At 40.9% G+C, this 27,385-nt stretch overlaps 1 protein-coding gene across 3 annotated transcripts in view; it reads right to left on the reverse strand.

Annotated features, from left to right (window-relative positions):
• ptprt (protein tyrosine phosphatase receptor type T) overlaps positions 1-27,385 on the reverse strand; it is a 1,564,838-nt gene that overhangs the window by 158,429 nt on the left and 1,379,024 nt on the right. For all 3 annotated transcript variants that reach the window (XM_070896216.1, XM_070896215.1, XM_070896217.1), the window contains 2 exons: positions 9,680-9,798; positions 375-410 (listed from right to left, as the gene is read on the reverse strand). In XM_070896216.1, coding sequence (XP_070752317.1) covers positions 375-410; positions 9,680-9,798 — 155 coding nt within the window. The remainder of the gene's footprint in view (positions 1-374; positions 411-9,679; positions 9,799-27,385) is intronic.

Genomic DNA, 27,385 nt, shown 5'->3' on the forward strand with positions numbered 1-27,385 from the left:
TCATTTTTTTTTTGCTAATGCTAAGCTACTGCTGTTCATGAGAAATGCATTAGACAGATGTGCTGATCATATTTCAAGATGAAATGAATACTTGTTTTATTTTCAGCTGTCTTTATGATTGTTAGAATGAAAAATGTAAAAAATGCAATCAAATGGATTTTGAGTTGAAACCGTAAAAGTTTTCAGATTGCCAGATGAAGAAAGGCAGATTTATAATAACACAACCTTGCAATATCACAGTTTACATAGGCAATGCTAACTTGCCTTCAAAATGTGTTTCAATAACTTTGGATGCAAATAATTATCACAATAGTTATAATTAGTATTAGGATACATAAATACAGCAAGCATTAAATAATTAGGCAATGTCTCACCTATTACTGCATTGGGTGCAACTTGGTCTGCTGATACTGTATTCCATCAATCCATCGAAAAGTGAGATTGAATCAGTTATGCAAGGAGGCAACAGACACAGAGGCAAAAACATTAGTGTTCAGTTAGACATTACATTATAATCCCTGCAATAGACACTGAGTAAAACAACAAGAAATATCATAAATTTGAAATTAAATCTAAATTATTTATATATTTACTATTTGAGAGAAGATTTAAACTGTACTTCGTTAGGAATTAAACCTGCTAACGTTAAACAAAAATGTAGACATTTTGAGGCCGATCCTAATGTGGCCAAATTGGCATTAACTAACCGGTAACTACTTCAAAATGGTAGGGTTACATCCCATAAATGCCATCAAATTTAAAGGGGTCCTAGCCATGAAATGGATCCGGCCTCTTTGTTCCCTGCATGTTTGCCCAAAAGTTATAATCCTACATTGTATTAAAACAATGTAGCTTACATGTTATCACTGATATTAGTGGACATTCTTTTGCCTGCTAATTTGACGTAAGTGTTAATCCTCCACTAAAATAGCCAAAACATGTATGTCATACAAACGTGGTAAGCATTCATCCACTAATATCATCTACTATTTCTAGGCTTTCACTTTTTCAGTATCTAATTTCATCCCTGGTATCCATGCATCAAACACAGCAATGTGTGGATATATAAAATTGCTTTATGCGATCAATATTTAAAACAAATTCAAATTTAGATTAACAGCAAAAACTTTGTGCAAAGTAAAATGCAACACATGGGTTTTAGGCCCTTTGGTAGTGGTATCAAAGGATAGGTAGTTAGATGTACCTATTGTGACAGTGCCCTAGAGTGTTGCATATTTCGTCAGAAGTATTTACACTTTAGAGTAACATGCTTAGAAAAGATGTTCCTTCGAGCTACAGTGTGTTTTGTGGACCAAGTTTTAAAAGTGCATTCATCAAATCGGTATGTTTTTATCCTGCTTATGTCTTGGCGATGTAATAGATAAATCATGCAGTGATACCATTAAATAATTATGGAAGGGTCAAGTTCTTCATTAAAACTGATGACCATTCTCTGATGACTAAAGATGAAATTATATTCTTCCACATCTCTACAAATATTTGACATTTAGCTTAATTCCAGCGTAGAACTTATTTGTCATGAAGGATCTGATTCAGGAATTTCCATACAAAGAGAATTAAAAACATATGAGTAAATCTTATGCTATAGCTCCTTCCTTCACCCGTTCATTCAATTAAACACTAAAACAACACAATATATTAGTGTAGAAATATCAGATATTGCTGTTAGTGGATGAATGCGTCCATAGGAAATTTCTCTCTGCTATTTCAACTGAATCATAAACCTATTTAAAAATAAATAGGTTAACAAAGCATTGTTACGATAACAGACAGTGATGTTGTAGAAAGGCATCAAATATTCCTTTGTTAAATATCGGCAATAATGATTTGTAGGCATTATTTTTTTGAGAACAAAGATGATTAATAAAGTGTATGCTGTCTTCATAAGAAATCTGTAAACAAAATGATTGTACTTATGTACAAAACATATACATAATAATTGGCAAACACAGTATATTTGGATCAGGGATTCAATTCTTTTGAAAAACTAGGCATAGCTATTGACTATATATAGGTTGAAAGATTATGGTTCTTTACGTTGGAATTTAATTTTATGATTAGTATTTTGCCTGGATTAGGTATCTGTTAACACAAAGTATAATTATTTCCCTGCCACCTTTAATTGTTTCCTTCTTTCTTTTGGATCTGCTAACTTATAGAGAACATAGACTATGAGACTAGACTAGCAAGGAATGTAAAAACAGATTGTAAGAGCTTTTACAAGTATGTAAAAAGGAAGAGAGTAGCAATAGTAAACATGGGTCCCTTAGAGGCTGAGACAGGAGAAAATATAATGGGGAATAAGAAAATGGCAGAGATGTTAAACAAATATTTTTTATCTGTCTTCACAGAAGAAGACACACAAAACATACCAGAAATATTGGGAAGCCAAGGACGGAATGAGAGTAAGGAATTTAAAGTAGTTAACATTTATTAAGTAAAAGTTCTGCAGAAATTAATGGGACTAAAAGCTGACAAATCCTCTGGACTTTATGGCCTATATCCTAGGGTTCTAAAAGAGGTGACTGAAGAGATAGTGCATGCATTGGTTGTAATCTTCCAAAATTCCCTAGATTCTGGAACGGTCCCAGAGGATGGGAGCAAATGTAACACTGCTATTCAAGAAAACAGAGAACGATAGGCCAATTAGTGCAACATCAATCATTGGGAAAATGCTGGAATCCATTATTAAGGAGGTGGTAATGGGACACTTAGAAATTCATAACATGATTAGACAGAGTCAACATGGTTTTTTGAAAGGGAAATCTTGTTTGACAAACTATTAGAGTTTTTAAGGATGTAACTAGCAGGGTCAATAAGGGGGTACCAGTAGATATGGTATATTTGGATTTTCAAAAGGCATTAGATAAGGTGCCACGTGAAAGGTTGGTGCACAAGATAATGGTTTATGGGATTGGGGGTAATATATTAGCATGGAGAGAAGATTGGTTAAAGGACAGAAAGCAAAGATAAACGGATCATTTTCAGATTGGCAGGCTGTAACTAGTGGGATACCGCAAGGATCAGCGCTGGGGCATCAGCTATTTACAATCTATATTAATGACTTAGGTAAAGTGAACGAGTGTAATGTATCTAAGTTTGCTGACAGTACAAAGCAAAGTGGGAAAGTAAGCTAAGAGCAAGACAGAAATGTGTTTGCAAATGGATATAGATAGGCTGTGAGTAGGCAAGAAAGTGGCAGATGGAGTATAATGTGGGAAAATGTGGGGTTATTCACTTTGATAGGAAGAATAGAAAAACAGAATATTTTTAAAATGGTGATAAACAATTAAATATTGGTGTTCAGAGTGATTTGGGTGTCCTTGTACACTAAACACAGAAGGTTAACATGCAGGTGCAGCAAGCAATTAAGAAGGCAAATGGTATGTTGGCCTTTATTGTAAGGGTTGGAGTACAAGAGTAAGGAAGTCTTGCTGCAGGGCTTTGGTGAGACCAGACCTGTAGTACTGCGTATAGTTTTGGTCTCTGTACCTAAGGAAGGGTATACTTGCCTTCGAGGAGGATGCAACAAAGGTTCACTAGATTATTCCTAGGATGAGAGGGTTATCTATGAGGAACGATTGAGAAGAACAGGCCTATACTCCATGGAGTTTAGAAGTATGAGAGGTTATCTCGTTGAAACATATAAGATTCTAAGAGGGCTTGAGAGGGTAGATGCTGAGAGGTGGTTTCCTGTGGCTGGATAGTCTAGAACAAGGGGTCATCGTCTCAGGATAAGGGGTCAGGCATTTAGGACTGAGATGAGGAGACATTTCTTCACTCAGAGGGTTGTGAATCTTTGGAATTCTCTACCCGAAAGGACTGTGAATGCTCAGTTGTTGAGTATATCAGACTGAGATTGATAGATTTTTAGACTCTAATGGAATCAAGGGATATGGGGACTGGGCGGGAAAGTGTTGAGGTCTAAGTTCAGCCATAGTCTTACTGAATGGTGGAACAAGCTCAAGGGGCTGTATGGCCTACACATGCTCCTAATTCTTATGTTCTTAACTTAATGCTGGGGGCTATGGTTCCATGGATGGCAGTCACCTCTTTTTCTCTCCTCCTTCGGATGCCATCCTTAAGTAGACATTTTTCATGTGCCAGCCAAAGCAATGAATGCTGGTTTGGGATTTAACCACGATGGGCATTAGAGTCAAGCCTAATCCAGTCTCCATATATACACTTTCCAGAGAAGTTATTGGATAGAGACAAGATCCTGACTGACTTTTCCCCTCTTAAACCCAGGGATACTGAAGCTAATTGGAGACTACTACTGCCCTGGCTGAGGTTAGCAAATATAGCACAGACTCACCCTTTGCCAACTAAGCCATTGGGGTGCAGCAACTTTTATTCAAATTAACATTTTCCAAACATGTCAAACCATTTAACTTGTCTTTTATCTATCATATTAATTTACTTGAATTGAACTATATATGATGTATATACTCAAAATATAAATTGTTGCATTTATTCCTCCTAGTATGTTTATGCATAAATATAAATCACAAAGGATGCACCGATTGTACCTGAGTAATAAGAATTTAGCAAATATTTACTTTGGACTCTCTTGCTTTGGACAGACAAGGAAAAAGAAGAAGACGTAGCTGGATGGGAACAATTATGGAAACTATTAGACACACATCCATAATAGACACACAACAAAAAGAGATTGGTATCACAGTATCAGACTTTAGGGAAGTATATCTTTCACAAATGACATAAAAAGAAATTATATCGAAATTGAGAAAGAAAAACTCAAAAGAAGAAGAAATTGCCATTGCATTTCTTGATTTTCCAATGAAGCTTTTCAACTGTGCCTATTAATGTTATTGTATGGAGAATTAACTTCAAGTACAATTTATTACTTGGAGTGAACTTTTTCGAATACTCATATTAAACTTTAAAACTGTCAGCTATCTTTACTGTGAGTTTATTTGATTGCAACACTTGCTGGTTTGTAAGCTAGCACAAATACAGCCACTTTCAGAATTGTTGGAAATCTACAGTCTGATGACATGTTCATTACATCACATTCAAATTGGGATAAGATTGCCACAAGACTAACACTTGTCTGAAAATACACACACAGAAGGATTCCATCATAGGCCATTCAGAAACAAAATTTTCCACATTTGTGAAAACTCGTGCCCCTCCATTACTTTTTTGGGACCACTGTTCATGTGAGGCATGCACTTTCTTGCTCCCTCCATTTGTACATGCATGACTCAGGCCAAGTCATTTTGTACTTCACTCATCCTCCCACCTCATTACAAGCGTGGGCTCGCTCGGGCTTAGACTCTGCTCCTTCCAGGGAGGAAATCAACAGGAAATTGTTTGTTGGATAGAAATCTCATTGTGTTAGTGAGTTAGAATCAAAGCCACGGAACGCTCAATCGCGCTGCAGCAGAGGCCCAGTGGCTTGAGAGCAAATGGACCTGGAGAAGCAACTATGGAGCAAACATTGCTTGTCATTCCACAGTTTTTTAAGAGTGTAGATTCAGCACTGGTCTTATATATTTCGAAGTTGGACCATCGCCCCCCCCCCCACCCCCATCATCCCGGAGGTGCACACAGTAAGTGGCCACTGACACATTGGGAAAGGTGGACATTAGGCATCCCTGGCGGCTGCCTGAAACTAATGATAGTTTCATTAAAATGTTAATAGGGGCCCTGCGTTTGGCTGGCAGATGCATGGCAGATGCAGTATAATGTAGGTAAATGTGAGGTTATCTATTTTGGTGGCAATAACAGGAAGACAGAATATTATCTGAATGGTGACAGATTAGGAAAAGGGGAGGTGCAACGCGACCTGGGTGTCATGGTACATCAGTCATTGAAAGTTGGCATGCAGGTACAGCAGGCGGTGAAGAAGGCAGATGCCATGTTGGCCTTCATAGCGAGAGGATTTGAGTATAGGAGCAGGGAGGTCTTACTACAGTTGTGCAGGGCCTTGGTGAGGCCACATCTTGAATATTGTGTACAGTTTTGGTCTCCTAATCTGAGGAAGAACATTCTTGCTACTGAGGGAGTGCAGCAAAGGTTCACCAGACTGATTCCCGGGATGGCAGGACTGACATATGAAGAAAGACTGGATAGACTAGGCTTATATTCACTGGAATTTAGAAGAATGAGAGGGGATCTCATAGAAACATATAAAATTCTAATGGAATTGGACAGGTTAGATGCAGGAAGAATGTTCCCGATGTTGGGGAAGTCCAGAACCAGGGGTCACAGTCTAAGGATAAGGGGTAAGCCATTTAGGACCGAGATGAGGAGAAACTGCTTCACTCAGAGAATTGTGAACCTGTGGAATTCTCTACCACAGAAAGTTGTTGAAGCCAGTTTGTTAGATATATTCAAAAGGGAGTTAGATGTGGCCCTTACGGCTAAAGGGATCAAGGGGTATGGAGAGAAATCAGGAATGGGGTACTGAAGTTGCATGATCAACCATGATCATATTGAATGGTGTGCAGGCTCGAAGGGCTGAATGGCCTACTCCTGCACCTATTTTCTATCTTTCTATGTTTCTCTGTTTCACAAAGTTGGTGCTTAGGCTTCCTTGTGCTCGCTGAAGCAGTTCTGTTTAAAGGGAATCTCACCCCTTTTAAGCTAAGTTGCTGGAAAGTTGTTTTCGGCTAGTGTGAATTTTGGAAGCATTTTCTTATAGTTTTGGTTGGGCTTTGACAGTAGTTCAGAGTACAGAGCCGTTGGACGGCTGACTTTTGGCTAGATCAATGAAAACTTAGGTCCCGAAATTGGTGGCCTTATCTCCCATTGCCGCTGACTGCTGCCGAGTTTAGCCGCCAGTCTCCCCTCTGTGCCAGTTTCCACTCGGGCTGCTGCCGGTGGAAAGGGAGTACCGCCGGGAACCGCCCGCTGACGGCTACTGGCAGCCAAGTAGCGCAAGTGTCCTCCTGCCCGCTGAGCTGCCAGTTTGGAGTCGGCGGCAGCAGGGGGAAGGACTGCTGTCTGAATGCAGGTCTAACCCCGATGGTAAGTACGAAGACCTGAAAAATCTCGTTCATGAACATCTTCTAATTTTTTTTTTTTTTTTACAGCGTCTTACCTGTATGGGCTCCCCTCAAGGTCTTCCGATGTTTTTTATTTGATGATGATTTTCATTTTCAGGTCTTTCACCCTCCCTGGGCCCCACTCCATCCTCGGCAGCACTTGAGCGGCAATTGCATTTGCCGCCGAGATTGAGAGCTCCTGCCCGTTGCGTGAGCTGTTATATAGCTGCCGTGCAGTACTGCCACCTCTTTTAGAGGAATCTTCCTGGCAAAGTACCACCTGGTCTCTCGGTGGCCATCGGCGGGCCTTGGCCTCACCAATTTTGGGCTATTAAAAACTGAGATTGATAATTTTTTGTTAGGCAATGGTATTAAAGGATACAGAACCAAGGCGGGCAGATGGAGTTAAGTTACAGATCAGCCATGGTCTAATTTAATAGCAGAACCGGCTCGAGGGGCTGAATGGCCTATTATTTGACTTCAGTGGCTACAGGTAGACTTGTAAAGATGGGAATGTTGCTGGAATCACTGCAGCAGCGGTGACAACAGCAGGCATGGCAGCAAAGACCTGTGGAGGGTGAAAGAAGATAACAAAGGAGGCAAGAGCCAAGGAGGTTTTACAGCATGCGTGTCTTCTGAAACAGGACATTGTACCTCAATACATCAGAGGAGCAGCATGTGAGGAGGCTGTGCCTTAGCAGGCCAGCAGTCACTGACCTGTGTTACCTGTTGCACCAGGAATTGGAGCCAAACACCAGAACACACACAGCCTGTTGGTGTGAAGATAATGATGGCTCTCAACTTCTATGCCATGGGCATAGTCAGCAGCATCAGGTAATGTGCTGTCCACACAGCCATCAAGCAACTAATGGATGCCCTCTTTGCAAGGAGAGAGCAATAAATCAAATTCCCCAGGAGGGGAGAGCACTCGGATTTGCCTGCAGTGCTGGATTTCCCCAGGTGCAAGGTCTCATTGACTGCACACACGTTGCCAGCATGCTCCCCATCAGGAACCAGCAATATTTTAGGAACATGGGAATAGGAAGAGTCCATGGAGCCCCTCCAGCTTGTTCTGCCATGCAATTAAACCATGCTGATCTGTATCTTAACTCCATCTTCCCGCTCTGGTTTCGCATCCCTTAATACCATTGCCTAACAAAAAATCAATCAATCTCAGTTTTTAAATTTTCAATTGACCTACCTTCATGAGTTTTCTAACAGGAAGGGGTTCCATTCCTTTAATGTTCAGCTGGTGTGTGACCACAGGCAGCAAATAATGCAAAGGCTGGTAGGGGAGCAGGCATGCTGTCATCCTCTTCCATTGAGCCAATGCCATTGTCGTGGGGCTGCATCTCTGCACTTCCTCTGCTCTGAACGAGAACAGATTGCAGGAGTACAGTGATGCTCTCAAATCACCTATCCACACTCCTATCCATGCTCTCCTTCATGAATTGAATGGCGGAGGAGATGAGATGCTAGACTACAAAGCCACGATGTCAGTAGTCTGAGTTCCCAGTGAAGCTGACACTGGATTCTTCATCATTGTACGATCCACTACAGTGTTCATAGAGTTGACCACTCACAACATCTTGTTGAATGAGCCCACACAAGCCAGAGCTGGACTCCTCCATGTTCTGTGCCATTGTGCACAAGCTCTCTGGCAGCCCGCCCAGTGAACTTAAAGGCACATGAACTTGTATCAAATCAAATGAATTAAATAATTACTTACCTACATTCGGCTTACAACACTTGCTCGGTTATCTACGTAGCATGCCCAGGGATTGAATAACGAGTCTTTTTTTTATTTTGGCTTACTAATTTTATCATGTTCACTTCACATGATCATTATTCATTAGAAGATGGCAGAATAACATACTAGGTTGTGACTTTGGCTTCAATTTAAAAATATTTATTAATCAATAAAAGAATAATTGAATGGCAGATGTGACACACTGCATTTGACAGCAGTCTTCGAGTTTAGTTACATCCTTGAGCAATTAGAAAATAATAAAATAGTCACAGTGCTGAGCTAAACTATAATGTCATCTTATGTGGCAGTCTTGCTTGTTCTCACCAGCTAGGCTGAAAAATGCCTTCCAGAAAACAACCGAACCCTCAGCAACTTTAAATAACAGTATTAATTTCAAAAAAGCTGCAAATCAAACATATATTTGAAGAAGTCCCACAAGATGTTTGCATTTGAGTTGAATACCTTGACCCTCCTGTAGAGACTCGGCTGAGATAAAATGAATGATATCTGTAGCATGCGTATCAAAGTAAACTAGGGCATATTTTTCTCTGAGCGAAGCTGTTGTATCATCCCTGCGGTACGATGACAGAATTAAAGAAGCTAATATTATGATATATCCGAGACAAAAATGCTTGGGTTTGGCCATATTTTGGGTACAGATTGAAATTAAAAGGTTTAGATATTAAAGTACAATTTGGAGTATTGCATTGTGACTTTTTTTTAATAAGTTGAATTTATTTAGATTATAATCACTCAGTCTATGAAGTGAAAAGCTGAGACAAATTCAGGTCGTGTTTTAATATCTGACCTCAAACTTCCTAACTTTTACCACTGATAGATGAAAAATCAAATGCCTCTAAACTGATGCACGTGGTGAATTCATATTCGGACTTACATGCTTCATCTCTTTGAACCGGTCCGTGCTTGTTGCAACTCTTGTCTGTTGCTGTTACCACGGGTTCCATTTCTCGCTGGGTGCTGTTCTGCGTTTCCTTTTGCTTCTTTGCCAGTTTCCTTTAATATTTGCAGAAAGATAAAAACAGTTTGGCACTTTGAAAGGAATTTTATCAAACAATATTTGTCAATAAAAAAAGATGCCATTACTGTTCAGCGGGCATTCTTTAAATCTGAAACTGCAAGTGCTTTTATTTTTTTAATTTATTCGTTCATGGGATTTGGGTGTCGCTAGCAAGGCCAGCATTTATTGCCCATTCCTAATTACCCTTGAGAAGGTGCTGGTGAGTCTCCTTCCTGAATCACTGCTCTGCTACTACGATATGAAAGAAGAAGACTTCAGTCCTTTGTGGTGAAGGTACTCCCACAGCGACTATGTCGTGAAGGTTTGGTGCAACTGAATGGCTTGCTAGGCCATTTCAGAGGGTAGTTAAGAGTCGACCACATTGCTGTGGATCTGGTAGTCACATATAGGCCAGACCGGGTAATGAACATTAGTGAACCAGTTGGGTTTTTACGACAATTTCATGGCCACCATAACTAATACTTGCTTTTTAATCCCAAATTTATTTAATTAACTGAATTTAAATTGCCCCAGCTGCTGTGGGTTTGAACTCAGGTCTCTGGATCATTTGTCCAGGTCTCTGGATTACTAGTCCAGCAACATAGCCAGTACGCTGGTAGCCTGTGTTTAAAGACTCCAACAATTAAATATGTATAATTGACATTCCTAAGTTGGCTGTAGTATTCTATTATAAACCTTCCAAGTGTTGTCTCTGAACTCACATTCAGAAAGTAAGAATGGTTAAATTTCTATGAATTTATTCTACATTAATTTTCCATATTTGGCATAAATCTGCTATTAAAAAGTTCCACACTACCAAAAGGAGCAACATAAAATCTCTGTCTGCTGGTTTATATTTGCAAATTTTGCACCTGTGAAAAGGTTCTGCGTTGACACCATGATAGTTCCCTGAAATTGTTTTGTAGTTTTAGTAAATGGGAGAAATTAAACAGCCTTTTCCAGCCCTTCAGAAATTGATGGGTTTTATGCAGGCATAACAAGAAGCTAAGTTTGTTACACAGGGGAATACTATTGGCAGACATTAGTACAGCACAATTTTAATAGGGAAATACTATTATTTTAATACTGCACTGAAGCTATTTCCATTCTCTCCTCTGCCCCCTCACATGTGTTCTATAAATGGTTGTCACCAAACGCATAGTAAGACAGGAACCAACCATTACCTTGGTAAAGCATTATTAAATTGATCGGCTGTTTTTATTAAAATGTATACCTTGGCAACAATATTTGGGAACTTTATTTGGGAGAAAAGATGAGATAGCTTTTCATCTTCACTGACCGCGCAGTAATCTGTCAAGCAGATTGACTTCCCTGTAACCCGCCCGATTTTCATTCCGTTGAAATAAGAGGGGTCTATAACAGACTGGAAATCCGCACTACCAGATTACTGCCCAGGTGGTAAAGACAAAAGTCTTTTGTCTTTCAATTAAAAAAAATCTTTTCCATTTACCCTCAATTTTCCCCCCTTATACCTCTTGAAAGTGCCTATGCATGTTGTGCTACAGAGTAGCAGCACCCCTGGATCAAACTAAAATGGCTGTTCCTTTTCGTCTGTACAATGGTGTACAAACATTATGTACTTACTTTTCATTCATTAAGAAAATGGATGGAAAAAGAAATGTGTTTGGTGGGCAAGCAGTGGCCATTCTATTAAAAATGTGACGGGGCTATAAAGAAAACTGCCACCAGCAACAGTCAAAAATATATTGGGTAAATTATATTGAGCAGCTACTGATTCCAATTCTCCTGACACCACCAAAGCATCTATTGCTATCTTTTAATACTGGTCATTATATGTGATGCAAATAGAACTTAGCACTACTGCAAAATGTATGAAATTACATATATGCTAATATAAACTGGCATTGGACTTATGATCAGAAATTTCACACACGGCCAAAGTATTCCTCCCTTGTTCCACTTCGCTCCTGTACTGGCCATTGTAAATCACTTGAACCATCCACCATGTGTTTTTCTCTGCTACTTTTATTTAACATGGCTCACATGTGAATGCCTGTGGGATGTACACACAGACATATGCATGTAGCCATAAAACATATAAAATACATACAAGAAATAAATACATTGCATTTATATAGTAGCCTTTATGACCTCAGGATGTCTCAAAACACTGTAAAGCTAATGAAGTACAGGTATTTTCAAAGTATAGTCACTGTTGTAATGGGGGCTGTAAAGTATTTGCTTCAAGAGTTATTTGCTTAAGAATTCATAGCAACACATTGCTATTAAGAACTTGTTGGTTTATTCACAAAGGTTTAAAAATCACACTACACATTATCAGTTCATCCACTAGGCTCACAACTGCAAACTTCACCGTGGATGACCTGGACCCAACTGACTAGGGTTTGATTGAGTTTTGCGAACATCACATGACTGGCTAAGCCACTCACAATGCAACAGCTCTACAACTCTTTTGCAGAAAACAATAAATAAATAGATAGTTAGATCAAGTACCCCTTGATCTGGGGGACACTACAAACAGTAAACAAGTGCCTTTTTGTTTTTGTTTTTTTTGTGGGGTTTTTTGCTTTTTTTTGGCACTAAAATCATACAATACAAGTGCCCCCTATAAAAAGGGAGGGGGACACTAAAACGCAACAGCTCTACAAACCTGTGAGCATACTCACAGGTGCATACTTTACAGGGGGTAACATGACAGGCAATTTGCACACAGTGCAAATCCTTTACATACTGCATGAGGTCAAGAAGCTGTCCAGCAGTTTAAATAGACCAACTCCACCTAACACAGGTTATAGCCATGGTTTTAAATTTAACAACGCTTTAAGTTTACTTTCACAAATGAGTGATATAGAGTAACTGTAACTTGCTTTGACTTATCTTTAATGCTTCTCTTAAGGCATCCTGATGCTTATTTGTCTTATTGATCACCACCTTTTATTGTGGAATTGTTAGTCAGGATCGAGTAATAATCACTCCTGTTCCACAATTTTCTGCATAATTGATTATCTCCAAGACATATACATCTGCAACATGTTTCACACCTAACTACATTACATTACCCATGTCCACATTACAAGGTATTCTCAGTTCAGACACACAACCTCAAGAAATCCTTTTGAATATTCACAACTTCTTCTACACATCATTTTGCCACATACCACAATTTAATGTTTACTGAAAATGTAATAAGGCGGCTTACAATACCCTCAACATTATTCCTGAACATAGGGAATAATTGAGAACCCAGTACAGATTCTGAGGAACTTTGCAAGCCACAAACTCCCTGTGTGACTGATGCTCATTTATCATCATCTCACTCTCTGTTTCTGTTACTAAGCCAATTACCAAAGCCGTTTGTTACATCCCGTTTTACTATTTATGTCATTGCCCTATAAAACGTTTCCTGTGTTTACCTTATCAAAACTCTTAAAAGTTGCTATATGTAAAATATCCACCATTCTTTGACATTGCCAATTTTCAAAGGTACTGAAGCCCTGGTTGCCCACTCAGCTAGACATAAAAGTTATCCCCAGTGTCCTGGCCGGTAGTTATCCCTCAGCCAACATCAATAAATAAGATTATCTGGTCATTATCATATTGCTGTTTGTGGGAGCTTGCTGTGCGCAAATTAGCAGGCGCGATTCATACATTACAACAGTGACTACACTCCAAAAATGATTTCATTGGCTGTAAGTTGCTTTGGGATGTGAAATGCATTCTATAAATGCAAGTCTTTCTTTTTATTCAATTTGTGAGGTATAATCACTTACTCCCAAAGCCAGGCTAATTGGTGTTGACAGGCTGTATATTCAATAGAGGATCATTGACAATATTTTGCAGAAAGCTCTCAAACAGTTCTTTAACTTTTTAAGTTAAGCTTACTCATCTACTATTCATGTCATGTCTGTATCTTTTAATAAAAATCAGTTTCAAATTAGCAATTTCTCAGTTCCCAGGTATATTCCTTGTTAGTAAAGAACTACGGATTATTTCTGTTAATTTACTGCCTATTCAATGCCTTTCTTTTGCACAATTCTCAGGGGCATCCTAACAGGTGACTAGGCCCCATCAACCATCAATTCTCTTCACAAATCTTTGTTTACTGATCTCTACATTCATTAGAACTTCCACTTATACCTAATCCATCTTCGTCATAGGATCTGGAATCCTCCCACATTCCTTTTTGTGAAAATTGATGTGAAGAATTAATTAAATGACTCAGCCATTGCCTGGTCCTCAATGACTAGACTGCCCTTATAATTATTCACAAATAACTGGTCCTTTAACCTCATTAAGCTTCTCCAGTAAAACAGAATTTGTTACAAACTGTGCTTAATCCCTCCTGAGGATTCTCCTTGTGTTTTGACAATGTGTAGACTGGCCACACTGCATGTAATGAAGGTCAAGATAACTGTATGACTTGTTCAAATTAACATATTTTTATTTTATGAGTCTTAATGAGCTAAGTTAGACAGCTATCTTTCCTCCTGCCGAAAATATTTTGAAATAATAGGAAAGATAGCATAAACATAATTTAATGAAGGCCAGCTTGCTATTAAGTTAAGCACAACTTTTCTATTTGAGCCAATGCTTAACCATTTAACCAATTGCTAACATTAATTTATGAATAAAAAGCAGAAATTACGTTTCTTTCTTCTTAAATTCAACACTGCCTATTAATAATTCAAAGGAAAGTTTATCATTTTAAAAGAGAAATGTCAACAGATTTGGTGAGGATTTTATGCTATGGTGGGAGGGGCTTTGCCCCCCGTGCCGTGGCAGTGATCCCGACCCTGATCAATTGTCCAGAGTGATACTAATTTGACTGTTTTGGTGCAATTCCTGCCTTCGTAGGGGAGGCTGACTTGGGAGGAGGGGTGAAATAGCATAGCCAGCTATGTGTTGGCCAAAATGAAAAGGTTTTTCAAAAATCCTCCTTGACCAACCCAATTAAAGTGCTGCAGCAGCTTAAAGGGCCAGGCTGTACCCAGAGGAATGCAGCGGCAGTAAGCAGTTTCTGTCTCGATCATGATTCATCCATTTTTTAGATAAGGTAATGGAAGTTCTCCTCTAGGAGATGAGGCAGAGAGGGACTGCCTATTTGTAGTGCTGGGAGGAGGACATCTGAAGCATTGGCTCATGCTTGGTGGAGGGAGGTGGCATTGGTGGTAAAGGCCACATGTACCCCCACCCCCAGTGAACTATATAATGCCATGAGAAATTTAATGATTCGATGAAATAAGATAAATATAAGGAGTCACTTACAGCTTTTAAAAATGCGCTATACTACCATGTACACCAATTCCTTACAACTTATTATCGCTATGTTCACATGCTTCAACCGGGGATTATTATTTTATGACAGTATCTCCAAATGGACCTATCCTCACATCCTTACATGCATGCTGGCCCTTGAAAGCCTCATCTGGAATGTCATAGTTCCAGCATCTATCTTCAATCTTTCATGCTTTGCTGGTTGACATGTGGGTTGCATTACATGTCCTGCCAAACAAAGATCTTCCAAACTTTAGGCTTCTAACCCTCTATGAGGAAGAAGCTATCCAAAGTCTGGAGATGCACACAGTGAGTCAGCAATGGAGAATGGGAGGGGTGGCAGGGGGGAATGGGGGCGTGTCAGCTATAGTTGCCTCTCGACATTCTGTTGCTACGCCATCTCATGTTGCAGGAGGACACCCAACTTCCTGCAAACAACCTCATGTTCCTCCTTCTGAAAGTGGCCAGAGAACCTGTCTCCTCTGCCACCCGCTTCTTCTCCAGATGAAACATAGAAAGGAGAAGGGATAGGAGGAGGAAAGAGATCTGCCAGGCTTCTCAGCTTCAGGCCCTGCCAGCACAGCATAACCCATGCAATTATTCACCCTGACCTTGCCAAACATCCACCCAGAGTGGACCCAAGGCAGTAGTAGATAATGAACATCAGGATAGTGCATATGATGGATGAGTGTGCAGGAGGATTGGGGTGTGGGTGGGCAGGGGGGAATATTTTTGTGGGGCCACATGGAATATTTCTGCTGATCCTGGCCCATAATTCTTTTGAGTGTTCGTTTTGTGAGCGATCCCTTTAAGGACTGTTGGTTAGACCGATCAAGTCCTAATACCAATGGGCAAGGTGAGAGGCAGGGTGCTCATTTGAAAATGCATTTAAAAGTTGCATCAGGAGTTTTTTAAAGTTTCAATTGCTGGTCACCCCACTTTCCAACATCAACGGGGCTGGTGACATTTGAAAAGCACCCCCAATGATTCTGTTGAGAAAATATAGGCTGCATGAAGCCACCATCAGTGTTTCTGTAATGGACGTTTACAATTCAATAGAATTAGATGAGCTAAAATCCATAATTAACTCATAATAATTCTGCTCATGTCTTGTGAAAAATTGTCATTAAGTGCAAGCTTAGGTGTGGGAAGACTATTGATATTGATGGTGGTGGAATAATCTGAGCAGTGCCAAGTGCTAAAGAGGGATCTTAGCACTGAAGTTACTGGGTCAGAAATAGAGAACAGCTTATTAGTGCAGGATGAATGTGAGCATTCTATCATGGATGTGAATCACAGTGTTCTTTGTGAAAAGTAGAACACTGGCAATCATCCTGCCAAAGTGGTTTTATTTGGTTCAGTCTGTAAGATTTTGATTTTTAATGTAAAACCTCACACAGTATTTTTCAACTGCATAACAATAAATGAATGGAAATTATAAGTTTTAATGAAAATTGAAACTTGTATTAAATAATAATTAACAGGTGAAATTGAAACATGCTAAAATGAGTAATTAACTCTTTCAGATTGAATTCTTCTGCCTTAATGGATGTGCTAACCTCCCAATCTTGATAAAATAGCAGGCAAAGAAATGCCATGTGACTATTTTAATGCTAATGATATTAATACCACATCTTGAGTTCAATTCATGACTGTTTTATTATACAAGTTATATAATACAGTGACTACTGGTGTATTTCACCTGGTATAGAAGACTACTGATCAAAAACCTCATCTAATTCTATTGAACTGTAAGCGTCCATTATAGAAACACCAATGGTGCCTTCACGCAGTCTATATTTTGCAGTCTCAATAGGCAGCACGGATCACGATGTGTGTGCGCACTCGGTCCGTGCAGCAGAGCAGGTCTCCAGTCATCCTGGTTAACCCTTACCACTGGATAAAGGCCTAGCTCTGTCAAGCCCGTGTGGTGGCTGATGTGCAACAGTCACAAAAACCCACGCACAGGCATCTTCTAGCCATTCAATTGGAGTTCAGGATAGGAATATTGGGTCCTTCATTGAAACATCTGTGAACTCATGTGGAAGCAAGTCATCCTCGTTCAAGGGACTGCCTATGATGATTTTCTCAATTCATACTTAATTACATGGAAATGAGTTATGTGACTGATAACCTGCATTTCCTTATGTCCCATTGATTATTTGAAACCTTTGATTCAAAAATTGCCCCAAATTTTTGTTTTACCATAAAATAAATGAATACATAAAATGGTGCAAAGGAATTGCATGATAACATTATGATATTATTCAATACATATGGCCGAGAATTTCTTTGTGTGATGTTGCGCCATCACAGCCCCAAGATTAGATGCAGCAAGGCCTGAACTCACTCACTATTGGCATAATTGAGATTTCTGGAGTTTGATAGCGATTTCCGTTTCTTTTTTTCTTACTGAGACCTGTACTATATGTACCCAAAGTTCTGTCAGTCTCAGTGTAACTGAACATTTTCAGAGCCCTGCTGCCTGAAGGACTGAGCAACTGGAATGGCCTTCCCAATGGGCATACCCCTGTTCCACATCATGTTGGAAGAGGAGTAACAGAAGCAAGAGGCACTGAGAGTGAGGAGCCATGGCAAAAGATAGCAGTCCACTCGCTGTTTCTCCTATCGGTGGCACTGTATCATGTAGCTTTTTACATTCCGGCATAAGCAAATGAGCTGTGTGGAAAATTTTGGCTTAAGTTCCTATCAGCAAAATCAGAGTAGAATGTCATACATTTTGGCATCAGTGCAATCCAGGAAATCCTGGGCAATATTGACATATAGTTGGTCAGTACAATGTTATGCTGTCTTACCTTTGGCAAAAGCCTTTTGTAATTAATATTGCAAACATCTAGGCTGTTCATTCACAAAGCTGACATTTTAACGAACTCTGTGATCAGCTCAAGCTAGACAAGCCACTGGCGTGTGAAAGGGATTGGAAACATCTTGGAGTGTAAACATCTTGCAGTTTGCGTTTGGTGACAGACCATTTGCTTCTATTATGCAGAATCCATTCCATTAGCTTTAACAGATTTCTTGCCATGTTTTTGAAACAGATGAAGTCAGCCAATTGACTGTGACAGAAAGGAGCAGGGAGTAGAGGGTTGGGCATGTGTTATGAGCACAGTGCTGAGGAAGATGGTCTAATGAACAGCAATGGAAATGCATAAATAATCTTTAAAAACAAACCAGTGTTTTCTGTGTGTCTCTATTGACCAGAGATAGGAAAGAAACTCTGCCCTGTGAAAATCACTATGCAGGAAAGGGAAGCTGGGAGCTGAAAAGGCCGACTTTAGTCAGTGAAAGGGGTTGGAAGCTGAATGCAGCTGCAGCTTATGAGTCATGCAGAAATGGAAGGGAAGACTCCAGCTTGTGAGGAAAGCTAAAAGCTGAATATAGGTGTAAATTAACTTTACACACTCTACAGAATGTTATTCGACTAGTCCTGTTGGAACTAAGGGAATATTATGTGCCGAATTGCTTTGGCCTGATTTAGTAATATAAATGATGTTAGATTACTTTGTATAGGAAAGAAGAGAAGGGAACTTATCAGAGCTTTAACTTTGTGGAAATTTCAGTTATGGTATTCAACTTGTTTGGGTGATTAAATAAACTGTGGGGCGTTTATAATGGGGCAAAGTGTATTGTTAGAATAATTGGGCTACGTGGACTGCTCTCAATCTGTACTTTAACCTATTCACAAAGTTCATAAGCTTCATCCCAGAAAAGCTACTGTCCCGAACTATGGCCAAGTCCTAAAAACCCTGCCTGAAGATCAAATTATTTCCCAAGGTTGACCAGTGCTATCCTGTTCAAGTGGAAAGTAAGAAACAGTATGACTGTGTACAAGAGATCAAAGCCACAGTCTCATTTATCCATTATTTTTATGACTGGATTATGTTGAAGAGGATTCGGATGATGTAACAGACTGAAAATCATTTCAAACCTTACAATATTAATTGCAACCGTATCATTTTCTGTGAAACTTAGATAGTACTGTTGTCTATTTGTATATATATTTCACTAAAATGAAAATAACAATGCCCTTGTAGAAGAAATGATTGAAAAACAATTACCTTGCAAGAATATATTATTTCCCATTTTAATCAAAAAAGTGAATAATTTCATACACGGTGTAATCCGTGTTTCATTAGTACTATGCATGGGGATACCGATCATTTGTATTCATTAACAAACTATTATTTTTACATCCTTCATCCCTACATCTCTGTGTCCGAATCCAAATTGAATAAAATTAGAAAACAAACACAAGTTCCCTGCTGCATCCATTTAATGCTGTAACCGATGAATGCTTCTCACCTGCAGGACTGCACATAAACACAATCAATGAATGCTGCCACTGAATGGCCATTTAACAGTTACATATCACTGTGATGGATATAAACTGGCATTTACATTGGCAGCATCGTTCCGAATCAATCAATCCATCATCGTCCAGCTGTGTACCATCAGAATTAATCAAAAGCATCATTTACATCAGCAGCTTCCGGAGTTTATTATATTCTACTGTAGACTAAGAAACTGAAACCAAGTTATTTTTTTTTTTTAAAAAGGATTTTGAGGTTGTAGCCAAGCCCACATTGTGCAGTGGAGAGTGCATTGCTACGTCAGCTGGTTTTACACTTATTGGATAGAAGTGACCATTGACAGCAGCGACAGACGTAGGCTCAATGCGTCTCTATTCCCCTGTCAGCTATGTTAAAAGAAGTGTTAACCTCTCTAAAATAAACAGAAGGAATGCTTGCATTAAAGCTAGTGTCACCATTGACCAGAAACTTAACTGGACCAGCCACACAAATACTGTGGCAACAAGAGCAGGTCAGAGGCTGGGTATTCTGCGGCGAGTGTCTCACCTCCTGACTCCCCAAAGCCTTTCCACCATCTACAAGGCACAAGTCAGGAGTGTGGTGGAATACTCTCCACTTGCCTGGATGAGTGCAGCCCCAACAACACTCAAGAAACTCGACACCATCCAGGACAATACAGCCCGCTTGGTTGGCACCCCATTCACTACATTAAACCTTCACGCTGTAGTATGTAACATCTACAAGATACACTGCACTAACTTGCCAAGGCTTCTTTGGCAGCATCTCCCAAACCCATGAACTCTACCACCTAGAAGGACAAGGGCAGCAGGCGCATGGGAACAGCATCACCTGCACGTTCCCCTCCAAGTTACACACCATCCTGACTTGGAAGTATATCACCGTTCCGTCATCGTCGCTGGAGCAAATTCCTGGAGCTCCCTCCCTAACAGCACTGTGGGAGCACCTTCACCTCACGGACCGCAGCAGTTCAAAAAGGCAGCCCTCCACCACCTTCTCACGGGAAATTAGGGATGGGCAGTAAATGCTGGCTTTGCCAGAGACGCCCACATCCCATGAACAAATAAAAAAAAAGTAACAGGGATATGAATGCATAAAGCATTCCTCTGTTAATATCCGATCTCCAGCCTTATGTTTAAGGCTGGAGAATGCATTGTTGGGTGGAAGTCCAGCTGGTCAGTGATAATCCCCTGGTTTGTCATTCAGTATTACACTCGCTGCTGCAGACTTCGTCTTTGCCTTCAAACTTCAAATCAATTAAAAATGATATAATTAGGCTTCAGCTTCCTGTTCCAGTTGCAGTGGAGCCTGTACCACGATAATAATGAGACTCTGGAGGCCACTGATGGCAAGCAGCAGCTACACTCTCCCACTGCAATCCGTGACAGTATAGTTAAAGATGAGGAGAAAACAATAGCAGACGGGCTGATGATTCAGGTAAGAGAGACGAGTCCGACTCATTTTTAAAATACAGACAGAGCCTCAGGATATAAAGGACTCCCTCCCACTTTTTGAAACTGGGAATTTTTGACAGTTGAAAGATCCTGTAATATTTTAGGGTTGATGAAATTTTATGAAATGTCTAGTTGCTCACGTGTAGCATTGCAAATAGGTGAAGCGGGGTTAGAGGGCACAGGATAATTGGACCAGGGCCATATATCTAATTTAGTCCCCATTTTAAAGTCATACACTGCATCCTTATTTTAATATTATCCTACTTTGATTGCATATTATTTATTATTAAGTAGCAAAACAGCAGTTTGAAAAGCAGAAAAGTAGAGTTAGTTGAAGCAGAGGAGTTTCTCTGCAGTGCAGGCTGAGGAGCTGGGAGGTGCAAAACTGAGGTACCACCAATGGGGGCGGGGGGTGTAATCACAGCGTGTGGAGTTTACATAGGCGCTATCCATTATAAATGTTGACATGTGAAACTGATGTTATATGTATCAATGTATAATTTTTGCATTGATTTTTAATACGTAACAAAATTGGGTTTTCCCCACACGCACACGGATTAATCAGGCCTGACAGTATTTGACTTCAAAACTAATTGCCCAGCTTAGAAGCATTTTTAGCCCTTAAACTATACAATGTAAATTGAGTATAAAGCCCTAAATTGACTCTGAAGTAATGCAGGGTGAGGGCCTCTCCTCTAGGATTCCGATAGCTCTTCAGGTTGGGCTCTGACTGGATTGAGATTGCATTTACACGATAACTGTAGTATCAACGTGAAGGAAATGCGTTTTGCACTAATACTACAGTTAATGTGTGGCTGCAGCCTAAGGTAAGACCTGGTAACCACTAACGCAGTAAATAATTATTGTTTTTTGAAAATTTTCAACTAATCCAGTGTTCCTAAAAGTTTATCATTAAAATAGTACAGCGTGGCCTCTTTAACACTGCCCTTCTTTAGAATGAAAAGAATGAAGATTTCAGAGACAAGTGATATGAATTCCATGCAGATTTCAAACTGACTGTTCTTTTCCATCTTAGTGTACAAATCCCAGCAGTATCTGCCAGGACAAACTCTGTACATCTCTGTCAGCAGTCAAATAGGGCTTTCTGTCTTTCCCATTGGGATGCAAGCTTGTCAAGACGCAGGATGGTCAATATTTTGCATGTCAAATGAAATGCTGCACCAGAATAATGGCTGTTATACGAAAGAACACAGGAACTGTAAGGTCAAACACCCCTACTGTTTGACACTCCTGTCACCAATCAGGCAAGTTCGAAACACACTACATAAAATGATATTTCGGCTGCTTTCAGTGCTACTTGGGAATTTTTCCTTTGGTACTTATTTGATATTGCAAAGATTAACTAATTGAAGATTAAAGATCCCATTTACCATTATGCCCACTACAAACCAAGGTCATGGGACAATTTCAGATTTTTACATTATTTTAGTGTGCAGCGTGCTGTTGCAAATTATATGGCAAATGATAGCGCAAAATGAATCAAGTGATGTTAGCAAAGATTATATTAGATAACATTTATTGAAGCTCATATGCTTTACTTTATCATATTGGAGCTACCTTTCCTAACAATTTCTGGTGTAAAAATAATTTGTTCTCAGTTAATTCCAGCATCCACAGTATTTTGCTTTTGTTTTAGAGAAACAAATGTCCAAGATATAAGCCTAGAATGTACTCAGTGTAACATTAGTGTTTAGTGTTTTACATGTCCATATAAAATTACTTTGTCCAGCACTTTCTACTTAAAATAAACTAGTAGATCTTCACGGCATTGTTCCTGTTGAGTTCTGCGATTGCTTGATGTTTGTTTCTCTCATTATATCATAAAAATCTGTCTCTCTGCTCTGCAGTCTATCTCAGCCAATGTGTCTCTTTTGTATGTCTATACCTCACTGTCTGTATGTCTGACTCTATTTCCTGATCTCTCTTGCCTTGCCGATTTGTGTTTCTCTGTCACTGTGATGTCTGTCTGCATGATCTCTTTGTGTTCACTGATTTTTCTCCCACTGGATATCTGTCTGTGTGTCTGTCTGATTTTTCTCTGTCTGACCTTTTCTTGGGTGATCTTTGTTTCTATTTATCTCTGAACCAACTATTTCTGTCATCAATGATCTCTATGTTCTCCTAATTCAGTTGATAATTAAACAACGTTTCTAAGGGTCGATATAAGGTTCATTGGAATTCCTGTAAGAATTTCTTCAAATGTTTCAGTAAAGTTTAACTTTTTCTGGAAACATTTGTCGTTAATTGTTAAAATTTGTGGTTCAAGTTTAATAATGATATGAAACATTTTTTGCAATAAAATGTTTTTCAAAGTTAGAAAGTTGTGTCTGACTCTTCTGGTTACAACCTCTGGGGGTGCTCATTGGATAAGGTCTGTGCCACAAGCTGACCTCTGACTCCCTGCCCTCACAAAGCAACACCTCTTATGGGCGGGACACGTCTCTTGGCTCTGGCTCCTACGGTCGAGGATACTTTCTTCAGTTGCTTCTTTCCACATATGTCAAGGACGAGACATTCTGTCATGGCATAATTCACACGATGATAATCCTCGCTGTCCTCTCTGGGGAGTATTGGAGGATAACCCCAGACCTGTCCAAGCACAGGAAGTGGCTCTTCATGACACCGATGGTGCTCCCAAACATCTACATTGTGCACAGATGTACTTGGTTGCATCTCTCAGCTTCGGTCTTTGCAAAAAGACGTCATTAGCCATGGCAATAAGGAGTAAGCCTCATCATCAAGGATCCATCCTTCCACTCAACCCAGACTCCCAAGCATGCGTGCGATGACCAGGCTGCCTGCAATAAATGCATCAAGACAGGCCCCCCCCCGTGCTGCATTTTGCATGATGTGCTGTTGGGCATCACAGAGGGTCTTAATGTGGAGGGAATGGTAGCTCTTTCTGTTCATGTAGTTTTGTGTGATCTGATGGGGAACATTTATTGCAACTTGTGCTCCAGCAATCGCCCCCTGCACTCTGGGGAAGCCACCTATCCTGTAGAAACTCAATGCCCTCTGCCTTTGCTTTACCATGGACATGCAAATCAAATTAATTCCTCAGCTCATGGAAAAGGGCAGCAGTTACCTGCCAAATGCAGGCCTTCACTGCCCTTGACTAATTCTGCTCGGGTGTCCCGTGGATGTCTGGATTCAGACCCGTAAAACTTGAGGGCTGTGCTGACCTTCAGTGCCTCCAGTTAAGGCTCTGCTGCATTTGGGGGCCTTAAGTTATCATAGAATCACTGAATGGTTACAGCAGGGAAGAAAGCCATTCGGCCCGTCGAGCCCGTGCTGGCTCTCTGCAAGAGCACGTCAGCTAGTCCCACTCCCCTGCCCTTTCCCTGTAGCCCTGCAATTTTTTTTCTTTCAGGTGCTTATTCAATTCTCTTTTGAAAGCAGTGATTGAGTCTGGCTCCACCACGCTTTCAGGCAGTGCATTCCAGATCCTAACCACTCGTTGCATAAAATAGTTTTTTCTTATGTCGCCTTTGGTTCTTTTGCCAATCACCTTAATTCTGTGTCCTCTGGTTCTCGACCCTTCTGCCAATGGGAACAGTTTCTTTCTATCTACTCTGTCTAGATCTCTCATGATTTTCAACACCTTTATCAAATCTCCTCTCAATCTTCCCTGCTGTAAGGAGAACAAGTGTTAGAAATCAGGGATGCCTAAAAATGGATAAAACTGTTACGAATGTATAAAACTGGTATGAATGCTGTGTTTAAATCATTGTTTTGAACTGGTGACGAATTGTCTATTGAAGATGTTCAGAAATGCTAATATCTTGGTATCTGTCATGTATCTTACATTATTATATATAACTGTATCCTAACATGCTATACATGACTGTAATAAGATATGACCTGTAACCACCAGCATACCTTACCACCAGGGGTGCACTTGCAAGAGACAGGTATATAAGCACAGGTCTCAGGCAAGCGCAGCATTCCAGAGCTGTGAAAGAAAGGTGCAGGTCCAGAGTGACCTTGACTTCACTACATGCCTCATGTGAATCTGTACTGAGGGGACAGGGGACAGGACGGGTTACGGGATTACAGAATCCACAGAATGGCGAACAACGGATCAGATGAAAAGTACAATGCGGGAGACAATTGGGAGGACTTTATAGAAAGGCTCCAGCAAAGTTTTGTAACCAAAGACTGGTTAGGCGACAATAAGGCAGACAAGAGAAGAGCCCATCTCTTGACCAGCTGTGGCTTGAAACCATACAGTTTAATGAAGGATCTGTTGGCACCCGAGAAACCAGCAAGCAAGTCATTTGAAGAATTGAACACACTGGTAAGAGACCACCTGAAGCCAGCGAGCAGCCTACACATGGCCAGACACAGGTTCTACAACTACAGACGCGTGTGGGCCAGAGCATACCCGACTTCGTGGCGGAACTTCGGAGGTTGTCTAGTTTATGTGAGTTCTCCGATGAACTGAGAAGAGAAATGCTGAGAGACTTTTTCATTGAAGGAATAGGCCACGCAGGCATATTCCGAAAGCTCATAGAGACCAAGAACCTGACCTTAGAGGCAGCAGCAATGGTTGCACAGACATTCTTGGCAGGGGAAGAAGAAACGAGGTTGATTTACAATGCAGGTACGACAACTAACGAAATATCGGAAGAAGAAGTTCACAGCACTAAACAAGCTGCTACCCCCACACACAGACAAAACCGGAAGAACAGGCTCTCGACAGCAGGCAGAAGCCATCAAGCTGCTACCCCCACAGACAGACAAAACTGGAAGAACAGGCTATCGACAGCAGGCAGATGCCATCAAGGGCCACAGGAATGGCCGTTCACACCTCATCAACCCACAATGCGAGCAATCAACTACAAACTGAGAGAAGCTCAAGAGTGATCAGCCAGACGCAGCTCATTCTTTGGGAACTCTTTGAACAATGGAACAGGTCTGTGCTGGAGGTGTGGGGGTGGGCACTCGTCAAGAGGATGTTGATTTCAGCAGGCTGTTTGCAGAAATTGTGAATATACAGGGCATTTGGCCCGCATGTGCAAAAAAAATGGCAGCTCGGCTGGTATACGAATCGGATGGGTCGGAAAGCGGACCAGAAGATGGTGGGGACAGTACCCGGGACACCGGTGTACAGCGGGTCAACACGATCAATGGCCGCTGCTTCTACAACAGGACGCCTCCTATAATGATGAGGGTCCTACTCAACGGGATATCTGTCAACATGGAGCTGGATACGGGAGCGAGTCAATCTCTCATGGGCGCTCAACAATTTGAACAACTGTGGCCGCATAAAAGAGACAGACCAAAACTCTCAAGGGTCGACACCACACTAAGGACCTATACCAAAGAAATCGTACCAGTCCTCAGCAGCACCATGCTCTCTGTCACACACAAAGGGACAGTGAACCGACTTCCCCATGTGGATTGTCCCCGGAGACCCCCCAGCGCTGCTGGGGAGAAGCTGGCTGGCAAAACTAAACTGGAAATGGGATGATGTCCATGCCATGTCATTAGAGGAACGGACCTCCTGCTCAACAGTTATAAAGCGATTTGAACATCTCTTTCAGCCAGGTATGGGCACTTTCAAAGGGGCCAAAGTCAAAATCTACATCACACAGGATGCTAGACCGGTCCATCACAAGGCCAGAGCTGTACCCTATGTGATGAGGGAAAAGATTGAACATGAACTAGACAGGCTTCTGTGGGAAGGCATTATATCACCTGTGGAATTTAGCGACTGGGCAAGTCCCATCGTCCCAGTCATGAAGCCTGATGGATCCGTACGAATCTGTGGGGACTACAAATCTACCATAAACAGAGTCTCCCTACAGGACCAGTACCCACTGCTCAGAGCGGAGGACTTATTTGCAACATTGGCTGGAGGTAAACTTTTCTTAAAATTAGACCTCACATCTGCGTATATGATGCAAGAATTGACCGAGGAATCCAAGCTACTCACCACCATCAACACACATCGAGGCCTTTTCATGTACAATCGATGCCCATTCGGCATCAGGTCGGCAGCTGCCATATTCCAGCGCAACATGGAGAGTCTGCTCAAGTCCATCCTGGGGACGGTTGTATTTCAAGATGACATACTTATCACGGGCAGGGACACCGACTCCCATCTCCGTAATGTGGAGGAAGTACTAAAGCGGTTGGATCGGGTAGGCCTACGAGTCAAGAAATCCAAGTGCCTGTTTCTCGCACCCGAGGTTGAATTTTTGGGCAGAAGGTTTGCCGCTGATGGAATCCGCCCAACAGAGTCCAAAACAGAAGCAATTCACCTGGCACCCAGGCCCCGGAATGTCTCAGAACTGTGCGCCTTTCTCGGGCGACTCAATTACTTTGGGAACTTTATGCAAAACTTAAGCTCGCTGCTGGAGCCTCTCCACGTGCTACTCAGGAAGGGGTGCGATTAGTTTTGGGGGGACGCCCAGGAACGCGCCTTCAATAAGGCACACAATCTTCTGTGTTCCAACAGTGTTTTGACTTTCTTTGAC

This window comes from Pristiophorus japonicus, chromosome 12 (assembly GCF_044704955.1).
Source record: "Pristiophorus japonicus isolate sPriJap1 chromosome 12, sPriJap1.hap1, whole genome shotgun sequence".
Taxonomy (NCBI): Eukaryota; Metazoa; Chordata; class Chondrichthyes; family Pristiophoridae; genus Pristiophorus; species Pristiophorus japonicus.